General features: G+C 40.4%; 1 protein-coding gene across 1 annotated transcript; it reads left to right on the top strand.

The window, feature by feature from the left end:
* Positions 1-1257: 1257 nt before the first annotated feature.
* On the top strand, positions 1258-11453 carry CASP3 (caspase 3). The gene is made up of 8 exons (XM_061474244.1): positions 1258-2203; positions 2921-3057; positions 4122-4217; positions 6862-6986; positions 7466-7594; positions 9537-9712; positions 10185-10302; positions 11196-11453. The coding sequence occupies exons 3-8, from the start codon at positions 4141-4143 to the stop codon at positions 11420-11422; spliced, it is 852 nt and encodes a 283-aa protein (XP_061330228.1). The 5' UTR covers positions 1258-2203; positions 2921-3057; positions 4122-4140; the 3' UTR covers positions 11423-11453.
* The last annotated feature ends 267 nt before the right edge of the window (positions 11454-11720 follow it).

An 11720-nucleotide genomic window follows, 5' to 3' on the forward strand; every position in this document is an offset into this window, starting at 1 on the left:
GTACCGCGGAAGGCAGGGGGGAGCGCAGCGCCGGTGGAGCGGGTAAGGTGGCAGCTGAGGTGAGTGGTGGCGGCGGGGGACGGTGGCTGGGTCGAACGAAAGTGTGGTAGGGTCGGGGTAGGGCTGGTGCCCGTGAGGGGCGTGTCTGTGGCTCTCCGGCTCCGAGGGGCCTCGGTCTGGCGGAGCCACGCGCGCCTTGTCCGCAGGGAGCGGGCTGAGGGGAGCCGGAGCCTCTCTAGAGCCGGGCCGGAGGAGAGCCGCGGCTCGCCCGAGGCGGGGCGGGCCCGACTGGGAGCGCCGCCTGCCCGCTCCTCGGCTGCCCGCGGGCTCCCGCCACGGCCGGTCCTGGTGCCTGTTGCGGGCGGATGTTGTCCCTCCGCCCGAGGTAGCGCCCTGCCTACCGGCTGCGGCGGGGAACACCGGCCGCGGTGCCACGCCAGCGCCCTTCGGCTCCCGGCCTCCCCCTCCGGGGCCGGGAACGCAGCTGCTGCTTTCCCAGAAGCTTAAGGCGGACAGTTTGCTCATTTAAGCTTGTTTTTGTGGAGAAGCTGCCTAAACAAAGGGGGCGGGGGATGGGGAGAGGAGCTTTAATTTTAAACTGGTTTCCGGTGGCCTTGCCTTACACTGTTAGCTAACGGGAAACACGGGGTCAGAACCTGCATTTGGATCCACCAAAGTAAAGCTTTGGAGACAAGCGGTTAAAACTCGTCTAGACAACAGCTCTGTCTGACAAAGAGTGAGCGTGCGGCGGCCGGGAGGCACCACCACGAGGTGAAGGTTATAGGGACGGTGGAGAGGGCCCTGTCCGAGGTCTGTTGTGTCCTGTTCCCTGCTGGGGTGAAGAATAGCTCTCATTTTTTACCTTTCCACCCGTAATTCTCTCCTTTAAGTATCTACTCATCATTTGGTAGGTTTGAAAATAACACACCGTGTCCTTAGGACTAAGGAGCCTGGCAAGGCTGTATCTGTTGTGGTGGTGCTGTGTTTAATAGGTATGGGTGAATTAGTAAGCAAGGCATCCATCTATTCTCAGAGTGATTTTAGGTCTTGCTGATTTTGCAGATAAGTGCTGACTGTTTGCTTTTGGAAAATCAGAGTACTGGCTCGATGTCAGTGCCTCCCAACAACCACATCCAGACCAGAAGTACTGTGAAGGCCTATTGTCAATGCTTCATCTGTGACAGCAGTATTTATTTAACAGGGGGATAATGCCACACAGAAAATGAAATGGTGTATTTCAAATTTTTTTAGTTGCTTGGGGGTTTTTATGTCAGCTTCTATGTTTTCCTTCCATTATTAGTTAGATAATTATTTGTTACCATTATACATCATAGAATGGAAAATTCTTAATCTGCCTGTCTGCATTAGTATCATAATGTGCCATGTATATATTTATGTACGTAAAATACCTTCTCTGAATGCTTGGCATTTTCTCTTGCAGTCACGTGAGGTGGAAAACTGCCCATCTCTAATCTTTAAGGACATGATTACAATACTGCTTTCTGTTTTGGACATGTATTTTAATACTGCTGCAATCATTGCTTTGTAGCAGCTGGCGTATACTGAACATGTGTTGTCTTGACTCCTGTGGTTTGCATATTTCAAGATACAGTTGGTAACTAGAGCCAGTTCAGTTATTTGCTTCCTTCCCTGTCTGAGAAGCTTTGGTATTATTTTTATCACTACATCATTATTTTTCTTGTGTCTTCATAAAGAAACCTGATGGTTCTTATGGCAGTGGTGAGATATGACAGTGTTAATTTATTTTCATTAGGCCAGGTAAATAAGTAAATCCAGCCTGGCATGGAATAAAAATATTTTCTTATTTACCTAAACTTAAAATAATAACAAGGAGCAGAATAACAATTTAACGTTAAATTTTTAATTGCTTTGTCCCAGTCTTCAGCCCCATCCTTAAAAGCATGAGATCATCCTCTATAGGGAAATGTGTATTCTACTTGACAGAACATGACATCACTGCATTACCTAAACCAAGATGAGGCAATTCTTAGTAGTCTGTTAGAATCAGCACCAGCTGAGCATTGCTGTTACTCTGACTAGTGCTTTAGAGCAGAAAACATAACTGCTGGTTAAAACGTACATTTGAGTGCCTAGTAACAAAAAGGATATCTCTTTGTGGATGTCTTTTGTTCTTTAAAAAAGTGCAGGTGAATTGGTGCTCAGAAATTGATGGATATTAAAGGTGAGTTACAGATTCTAATCTGAAGATAAAGCGTGTGTTATTTAAAATACCTGATTTATTATGCCCGTTTTTTCTTCACTATCTGTCTAGTTTCTGTAAAGACTCTTAGACAAGCTGTGTTTTACATTGTTCAGAAATAAAGTTCTGTAGTTCATTGTAATTGTGGGGTTTGCTAGCTACTTCAGATTTCATTGTTTCTTTGGGATTGGATCAAGGACAACAGTTCTAGAGGTTTGAGTTTTAAGGTTGCAAAAGGTTTGAGGAGATAAGTCTCAATTTAGGTCACTTAATATTGAAGATCTTTCTTACTGTTTGCAGCATGAAACATTTGTGTTACAGAAGCATTCATGTCCCAGTTTATTAGGTTTCCAGTTTGCCTACTTAAGCCTGCTGCTGTTCACCAGTTTACTAAAACAAATCCCTAATGGAATGCAACAGTTTGGTTGGATTTTCAACTGATGTGAACCAAAGGCAGCCTAGTGATCCACTTATCCTCCCTAAGAATTCCAGGGTCTTACCTATTGGGTGGAATTGTTAGCTTTCCCTATACCTCACCTCAGTCTTTCTCTAAGTAGTCATTGGTAGCCCAGTTGGCAAGTGACTGCATAGTACTTCATTGCTGGTGGGAGTTAAAAGCCATGAAAAATGTAACACAATAAGCTATTCTAGAAATTTTATTTCTAAATATCAAGCTTATTTGATACTTTTGTCATTTAGTTTTCAGGGAATTTCCTGTGTGCTGCTAATTTATGTGATAACAGTTCTTAAGTCTGGAATCATTTTGTGAGCAAGAAAATATCTCATTTACATCAGTGCTCCAAGATACAAGGACGTAGTATTCAGAGTAACTAGATGTAAGTAAATGTCTTATTGTAAGAACCAAAGAAAGAAAGATGGGTATAGATACCATTAATATATCTGCTAAGTGAATATCTTTTAAGTTATTGCATTGTAGTACCTTGCTTTTTTCTTTTCACTTCCAAGCATATATTACTTTATCCTCTTTATCCTCTCTGGCTATTCAGCTTTATGATGCTTAATCCTTTTATGAATCCTGAGTTAAAAGTTAACTTGTGGTAATGTGTTCCATGGGTGCAGAGTAATTGAGAGGGAGGTTTATTGCATTTAAATTGATTTCTGCCTTGGTATCAATGATCATTTCTTGTCCTGTGTTCTGATTAAGAGTAAATAGCAGCCCACAGCACAGAGTTATTTCATCAACTATTTAAAGTTGTGTTGTTGTGGTTTATGTTATTTATGTTGCAGTTGCCTTCACATGGGTTTATGTTATTTATGTTGCAGTTGCCTTCACCTACACCAATTAGGATTGGATCCAGTGATGTTTCAGTTGAAACTGAATGCAGAGAAATTATTTATTTCCCCAGATACTATGACCTGAAATCCAGTCTTCTATGTTAGTCTTTGCATTGATTGGCTTTGGATCTCAATTTCTGTCTTACTGATGTGGAACAATCCATAAATGACATTAACAGTCACAATAACAAAATGATACTGATGCATGTAGGGACATTACAATATTTTAAAGATTTTTTCCAGTTTGTCTCTTATCCTGCTTTTCTTAGGCATTTTTAATGATTTGGCCACAGGGATCTGCAGACTATTTTTCCAAGACTTAATGTAGAATGCAGTAATCTAAAAGAATATTTCATGTTCTTCTTTCAAGTATGAGATATGTGGGGATACTCAGAAATCCTGGGGTTTTTTGGCTGCCAATACTAATACTCCTAGACTAAAGTTATTCTGTGTGAATATCCCCTTTTAACATTAGTGTACTCCCCAGTTCTAAAGAGTTGCTTTCTGATGGTGTAAGGCTTTAATGAAACCAAACAAAAATCTGAAGGTAGCATTTCATATGAGTATAAGCTATCATATATTTCTATTTTCTTATGTTTTCAAGCTGACAATTGAGAGCCATAATGGCAGACACAGGAGATGGCCCACATTCAGGGGAAGATCTGGCAGACGCAAAATCTATTCCTAGAGGTTCCAAAGGGTAAGTGAGCTACTTTTGGTTTAAGTCTTCACTTTAATTCTTGAGGAATCATGTGCTGTAACAGAAGGCGAGAGCCATAGAAGTAATGCTAAAAGCAAATATTTCAATTATGGTAAATTATAATAATCATAAATGACTATTAGAAGAGTTTTACTACTTATGAAAATACACAGTCTCTAACAGGCCATGTATACGTGCAAGGAGCTAAAAAGCAACACCTGAGATGCAGTTAGACTTAGCTTCACAGTATTATCAAGTTGTTATCTGTTCTGAAAAACAGACTTCTCTATCTCACCCTGTGCTAAATGTTCACCCCTTTCCTTGAACTGCTTCTAGAGCTTACCGGAACCAGTGACAGACAGTTCAGCTGCTTGAACTGACCTGCTGGAGGGTTTTATGTGCAGAAGCACAAGAGGAACTTAAAGGGGTGGAAGGAAGGAAACGCAGGCCTGTTCTTCCTGGTTGTTATGCTGGTGTAGCACTATCATCAGATGGCACTCTCTAGGAACTTAATATTTCAATGAAAATTAGATTTAAGAGCATTACAGACTTCTTATCTGTAGAATACCCATATGCTTAAATGAGAAAATCCATACTAAACTCAGCATATATGGACTGAGTAAAATTAACAGATGTTTCAGTCATGAGTGGTGGTATAGTTGGTGTGTTCATTGAGGTAGAATTACAGCTGCATATAGAGTCTTGGTCTTTCTAGGTTTCGAATGTTTATTTGTGAAAATTAAATGAGGAAATGACTTTTGGCTAGAATTCAGAATAGATTTACAATCTCAGAGCTCCTAGTACATAGCTTTCAAAAGATGGTAGTAAAAAAAAAAAAAAAACAAACCGATTTCTTGTTGATATAGTAGTTGGTTTTCTTAAACTGATTTTTTTATGCTCTGCTATGTAGAGGCATTACCATTTTAGACATAGTTCTTCCGTGATTCTTTAAAATTTAAACTTGTAACAAGTTGAACAGAAGATTAATACAACTACAGATGTCTCTTCTCCTCTCCTTCCCTCCCCTCCCCCCCCCCCCCCCCCATTATTTGTGTATGTGCACATTTTCCTGAACTTGAAACAAAAGGTTTATTTGGGAACATAACAGGCAGTTTTATTTATTTTAACCTCTGGGCAAGTACAGTCTTCACTAGTCTTAAATCGGATCTAACAACTTATTTCACAGACATAACTTAGAATCACAGAATGGTTTGAGTTGGAACAGACCTTAAAGATCATCCATTTCCAACCGCCCTGCCACAAGCATGGACACCTTCCACTAGATCAGGTGGCTTAAAGCCCTGTCAAGCCTGGCCTTGAACACTGCTGGGGAGTGGGCATCCACAAGTTCTCTGGGCAACCTGTTCCAGTGCCTCACCACTCTCACAGTAAAGAATTTCTTCTTTATATCTAGAATCACAGAATTGTTAGGGTTAGAAAGGACCTTAAGATCATCTAGTTCCAATCTCTCTGCCACAAGTAGGAACACTTTCTGCTAGACCAAGTTGCTCAAAGCCCCGTCCAACTTGGCCTTCCAACCTCAGGGGATGGGGCGCCCACAGCTTCTCTGGGCAGCCTGTTCCAGTGTCTCTGATGTAAGGAAAAATTTCTTCCTTACATCTAGTATCATAGAATGACTGTATGGTTAAGGTTGGAAAGGACCTTAAGATCACCTAGTTCCAACCCCCCTGTCATGGGCAGGTACACCTCACACTAGACCTTGTCACCCAAGGCTCTGTCCAATCTGGCCTCGAACACGGCCAGGGATGGAGCATTTACCACTTCTTTTGGGCAACTGTTCCAGTGTCTCACCACTCTCACAGTAAAGGATATCTTCCTAATATCTAATCAAAGTCTATCCTCTTTTATCTTAAACCCATTTCCCCTGTCCTATCCCTACATGTCCTATTAAAAAGTTCCTCTCAAGTCTACTTGTAGCCCCCTGTAGATACTGGAAGGCTAATCTAAGGTATCCCCAGAGCCTTCTTTTCTCTAGGCTGAACAAGCCCAACTCTCTCAGCCTGTCCTCATATGAGAGGTGCTCAAGCCCACTGAGCATCTTCATGGCCTTTCTCTGGACCTGCATGAGCAGATCCTTGTCTTTCTTATGCTGAGTGTCCTGGAGCTGAATGCAGTACTCCAGGTAGGCTCTCATAAGAGTGGAGTAGAGGGGGAGAATCACCTCCTTCAACCTGCTGGTCATGCCTATTTTGATGTAGCCCAGGATGCCGTTGGCTTTCTGGGTTTTCTGGGCTTTCTAGCGCATGTTGCCAGCTCATGTTCAGTTTTTCATCTGCTAATACCTCCAAGTCCTTCTCAGGGCTGCTCTGAATCCACTCATCATCCAGCCAACATCGGTGTCTGAGATTGCCCCAGTGCAGATGCAGGACCTTAACACTTTGCCTTGTTGAAATTCCTGAGGTTTGCACAGGCCCATCTCTCTAGCCTGTCAAGGTTCCTCTGGGTTCCTTTGCCTCCAGAGTAAACACACCACTCAGCTTGGTGTCATTGGCAAACTTGCTGAGGGAAGTTCTAGGGAACAAGGAGCAAATCTTACCAATTTCATTGGTTTTGGTTATTATTTTGAAACTAGAGAGGGAAGATCAGAAATTAACACTTTAAAGTTTGTCTGATTTCTATACAGAAAGAACCTATCTGCTAGCAAGTCCATGGACTCTGGAATTGTGCCGGACCACAGTTACAGAATGGATTATCCAGAGATGGGGGAATGTGTAATAATAAACAATAAGAACTTCCACAGAAAGACTGGTACTACTTTCAAATGTTAAAGTTTTTTTCCTTAATTTAGATCGATTAGTGGAATGTAGTATTCTTCAAAATTAAATACGCAGACCAATTTGGGTTGCAACCTCGAATTGTTGTGTGAATGGGTGTGATTCATTCTTCCAAAGGTGCATAGAGGGAACACATTAGGGTATAGCAGTAATGGGGGGAATTTGGTAGGAAAGACAAGTCTATCTTACCATTTAGTCATGATTTCTGTTTTGCAAATAAAATCCTTTTATGTCTTTTATTAGTAGATATAAAAATAAGGAGTAGATAAATCTACAATAAACCTACAGGGAGAGGGAGATTGTGTGCATGTATAACAGTGCAGTACTTTTTCTGTTAAGAGTGGAGCTGGAATAATGTTCCAGACTGATACAGGTAGAAGTGAGAAGAATTTGGCTCAATATGACCATGCCATCTATATCATATAAAAAATAATGCATTCCTCTTACGTATAGGGATGTTAGCCCGTTCGGGTACAGATGCGGATGCTGCAAGTGTCAGAGAAGTTTTTATGAAGCTGGGGTATAAAATAAAGATCAACAATGATCTTTCATGTGTGGACATTTTTGAACTATTGAAACGTGGTAAGTAGTAATATGTTCAGTGTGTGTATTAAATCAACCACTGTTTCCAACTACATCTGTAGCCCTAACATCTCTTCTTCCATGGTTCTTTTAGATAATACTTCACACCTACTGATGATTTATTGCTAAGGATGGCATGTGCATCACAGTTTCTATGTTTGTTCATCTTTGCTGTCTCTTCATCTTTTGTGTCGTGACTGTTGTCTCCGTATCCTTTCTCATCTTCTAAGGAAGGCCAGAAAAAAGGCTGAAACTTAAATGCAGACTGATTCATATTCTGACCCTGGGATCACTGAAGTTCTGTGAGTTGGAAAGAATCCTGCTTAATTGGGTAGAGGGATTCTGTGCTATATGCTCAGTGGTGTGGCCCAAGATATGTTCTCATCCAGGGGCTTCAGATGGAGGGACCAGAACTGCAGGCGTGTGGACTAAATTACTCTTAGAGAAACAATTTGTGTTTTGTTTGACTTGTGAAACAAAACACCCTTTTGTCAACTGAGAGCTTTATACTAGTGTTAGTCTTAGTCCTGCTTTGTTTGGACTTGGCTACATCTAGACTAGTAAATTAAACAATGCCTGGAGATAATCTGTAGCCCTGGAACCCGGTGTATTCTAGTTGCAAGGTTCTCTGGCATGACTGTGGCTGATGCCTACCCGTGCTCTCCCAGACTGTTCCAGGTCACAGTTAAACAGTAAAAATGTTCTAGGGATTATTCCCAACATACAGTTAGCCTACAACAATCATGTTTGGGTTTGGCTTTTTTTGTTGTTGTTAATGTATTTGCTAACATAGATGTCAGTTCTTTCGTGCCAGTTAATGTTTATGTCAGAGAATGCTCCCAAGCATGATTAATTTATTAGCATAGTTGTAGCCAGTCACCAGTATGTTGACAGTAGCTGAAGGTTCCAAGGCCTCTGTCTTACCTTGGTATAAGGCCTCCAAATAGACAGTGTAAACCACAGACTGCAGCCTAACTAGAGATTCACAAAAAGCAGCCTTTCCTGACTCTTCTAGATGCAGTGCTTGTAGAAATGCCCTAGTGTGCATTGCTTGAGGAAAAGATAAATACTTCATTTTTTTTTCCAGAATAGAAATTCAGTGTTCTGGCAAGCTCTAAACAGAAGCTTTTGGGACTATTATGCTTTCCATCTACTCTTGCATCTTCTTGAGTTTCCCGCTCAGAATTCCTTTTGGATCCTTTCTTTTAAACCATGTTTGTGGTTTTTTTTCATATATTTAAAAGAATTGTCTTGATCCTTAAGTACAATCCCCACAATGTCAGGCAACAAAAGACATCAGAGAATATCTGTTCTGTGCTCATTGTGTACCACAAGATGGGGAAAAAAAAAATCTATCAAGGCTTTATATCAGTCTTAAATGTCTGTAAGTACAAAAATCAGAAGCTTGAAAAATCTTTCTAGACCTTGCTAGAGGGCCAAAGTGAAAGAGTGAAGTACTAGAACCTAAGTCCCTGCAGCAGCAACAGCTTTCATGCCACTTTAATTGCCCATGTAATATAAGTAGTTGGAGTGTCTCTGGAAGGAGAGATGAGACTTCCTTATCCTTTCCCAAAACTCAGAACTTCCTATCAGTCCAATCTCAGATCATGAGACTGACCATTACTGCATGAGTGAGGTGTGCCAATCAGACTTTGATACACTGTGGGAACACCCTCTTTGTCTCGTCAGGGTGTTCCTGGCCTAGTTCTGAGGCCATGTCTTAGAATGTGTAGAGTTGGCCTTTAATTTGGGGTTTTCTCTCTCCAGTCTTCTGAATTAAAGTAGGCTGGCTCCTTTTGTTGAAGTAGTGAAAACTGGTTGGAGGTTTCTAAATACAGGAGTTAGTTCTTAAAGACTTCTGTTGCACAGGAGGCATCAAGTGTTCAAAGCTTTTAGGGAATGCAAGAACTTACGACAGTTATCTTTCCTTTTTTCCTTCAAGTTTCTGAAGAAGACCACAGCAACCGAAGCAGTTTTGTTTGCGTGTTGCTAAGCCATGGTGATGAAGGAGTCATCTATGGTACAGATGGCCCTCTTGAACTGAAAGTACTAACAAGCCTTTTCAGAGGTGACAGGTGCAGAAGTTTAGCAGGAAAACCCAAGCTCTTCTTCATTCAGGTGATGTACAGCTGAACAGTCATCATCAAAACAGCTGAATACTTTAAGAAAAATACTGTTCCCATTAATTATTAGTGCAGATAAAATAATTCTGAAATGGATTTAAATGGAATTACTTTCAGAATAAGATTCTCTTCAGGTTTAAAAGTGGCATAGTCTGCCCTATTAGGTACGCAGTACTTGTCGTAGCTGAGATTGCATTATCTTAATTCCTTGGATTATATAAAATCTTTGTAAGCACTAGCCCATCTTGTAGTGAGTTTCACCATAGAATACACCATAGAATTAATACGTATTTTAAGCAAACTGTGCAGTTGATTAAATAAATGCTAGTTAGTTTTCTTCTCTAATAGAAATGTGACATACAAATTCTTGTTATTTTTGTTTTAATTGGAATATTATCATCCTTAAAATGGATGCCTTTATTTCTTTGGTTTTTATTTTATTTCCCATTCTTCTTTCCACCAAATAGGCTTGTAGAGGGACAGAATTAGATTCTGGTATTGAGACAGACAGTGGATCAGAAGAAACGATGTGTCAGAAAATACCTGTAGAAGCAGATTTCCTCTATGCATATTCCACAGCTCCAGGTGAGAAACTTGCAAAGAAATTTTTGTTCCTCAAATCTATGTATACAGTCTGTATTGATGTTGTAAATGAGAACTTGCAGTTGTATCCAGTCAACTGGGTAACCACTTGTTCTCTTTCATGTATTTTTCTTCCCTCAATCGTTCTTTTCTCCCTGATCTGATTTCTTTTTGAGGTAGTTGCTATTCTGAATTCCTACAAAACAAACAAACTAACCCTGAATGTGCATCTTTCTCACTAGCAAACCCTCAAATGTTCATCTTCTATAAGTTTAGTTAACCTGAGTTGTGAATGTAATTTACAGCAGGAAGTAAAAGGTGCATTGATTCTGAGAGAACAAAACAATAGGATCTGTAGATGCATATACAGAAGTAGGTGACAAACACCTACTGCCTATCAATTCTTCTATTTTCACTGCAGCCGTAAGCAAAATCAGTAGCAACAGAGCCAGTAGTATGGCCCTTACATTACCAGCTAGCAGAAACAGGTTTTAGTCTTTAATTCACACATGTAGTCCTGAAGGAAGTAACCCTGAAATCTGTTTTGCATCTTGGCTTCATCTCTCCTGTCACCTCTCCTTCATGCATATGTATTCTGTGAAGAAGTAGTAAGTGATTCTTAGCTGAGACTGTTGCAGTGAAGATAATTTTCCTGCCTTTTGATTTTCTACCTACCTTAAGTTTTCTTAGATTGAAAAAAGATGAGAGGATTAGAAAAATCTTTTGAGTTGCAATTTGGGGAGCTTATAAAAATCTAAATTTTGATTACTGGTTTTGAGTTTTTGTTTGAAAACATGGATTGCTATTGGAAACAATGCTTTGTTTCCCTAATCACAGTCCTGTCCTGTATCAGAGGCTGCTACATCTGATCAGTTTGACATCTCTCTTTTCCACAGGCTATTACTCCTGGAGGAATGCAGCTGAGGGCTCCTGGTTCATTCAGTCACTTTGTAAAATGCTGAGGGAACATGCAAGGAAACTTGAACTCATGCAGATTTTAACTCGTGTAAATCGCAAAGTAGCAGAGTACGAGTCCTTCTCAACTCGGCAGGATTTTAATGCAAAGAAACAGATTCCATGCATTGTCTCTATGCTTACCAAAGAATTTTACTTCCCTTCGTAAAAAAAAAAAAAAATCACCTTGTAATTTTTCAGGGCATGTTTTTAGCTGTAATTTATATGCAATGTTAGTATGGAATACCACTTTTAAGTCTGAATTACTGTTGACTACTTTGTGTGGCATAATGAACTGTATCAAAGTTAGGTATGTCCATTATTAGAAGGAAAGCAAGGTATGGCTGTGTTAGGAATGCAAACTTGAGTAGCTGAAGCACAGGCAAATTTGGAAGTGGTGCTCTGAGTATCTCAAAAAATTAGGAAGAGGAGCCTGAAGGAAGATCACTTATCATATGTATTTGGTG

This window comes from Pezoporus flaviventris, unplaced genomic scaffold (genome assembly GCF_033815535.1).
Source record: "Pezoporus flaviventris isolate CSIRO_AGI_PZ_B2104156 unplaced genomic scaffold, CSIRO_AGI_Pfla_v1 ptg000002l, whole genome shotgun sequence".
NCBI classification, from domain to species: domain Eukaryota; kingdom Metazoa; phylum Chordata; class Aves; order Psittaciformes; family Psittacidae; genus Pezoporus; species Pezoporus flaviventris.

Bases quoted from the DNA above. Each gene is read 5' to 3' on its own strand.
- CASP3 (XM_061474244.1), top strand. From the start codon at position 4,141: ATGGCAGACACAGGAGATGGCCCACATTCAGGGGAAGATCTGGCAGAC. The intron at 6,987-7,465 runs GTACTACTTTCA...TCTTACGTATAG, and splicing joins GAACTTCCACAGAAAGACTG to GGATGTTAGCCCGTTCGGGT. The intron at 9,713-10,184 runs GTGATGTACAGC...TCCACCAAATAG, and splicing joins CCAAGCTCTTCTTCATTCAG to GCTTGTAGAGGGACAGAATT.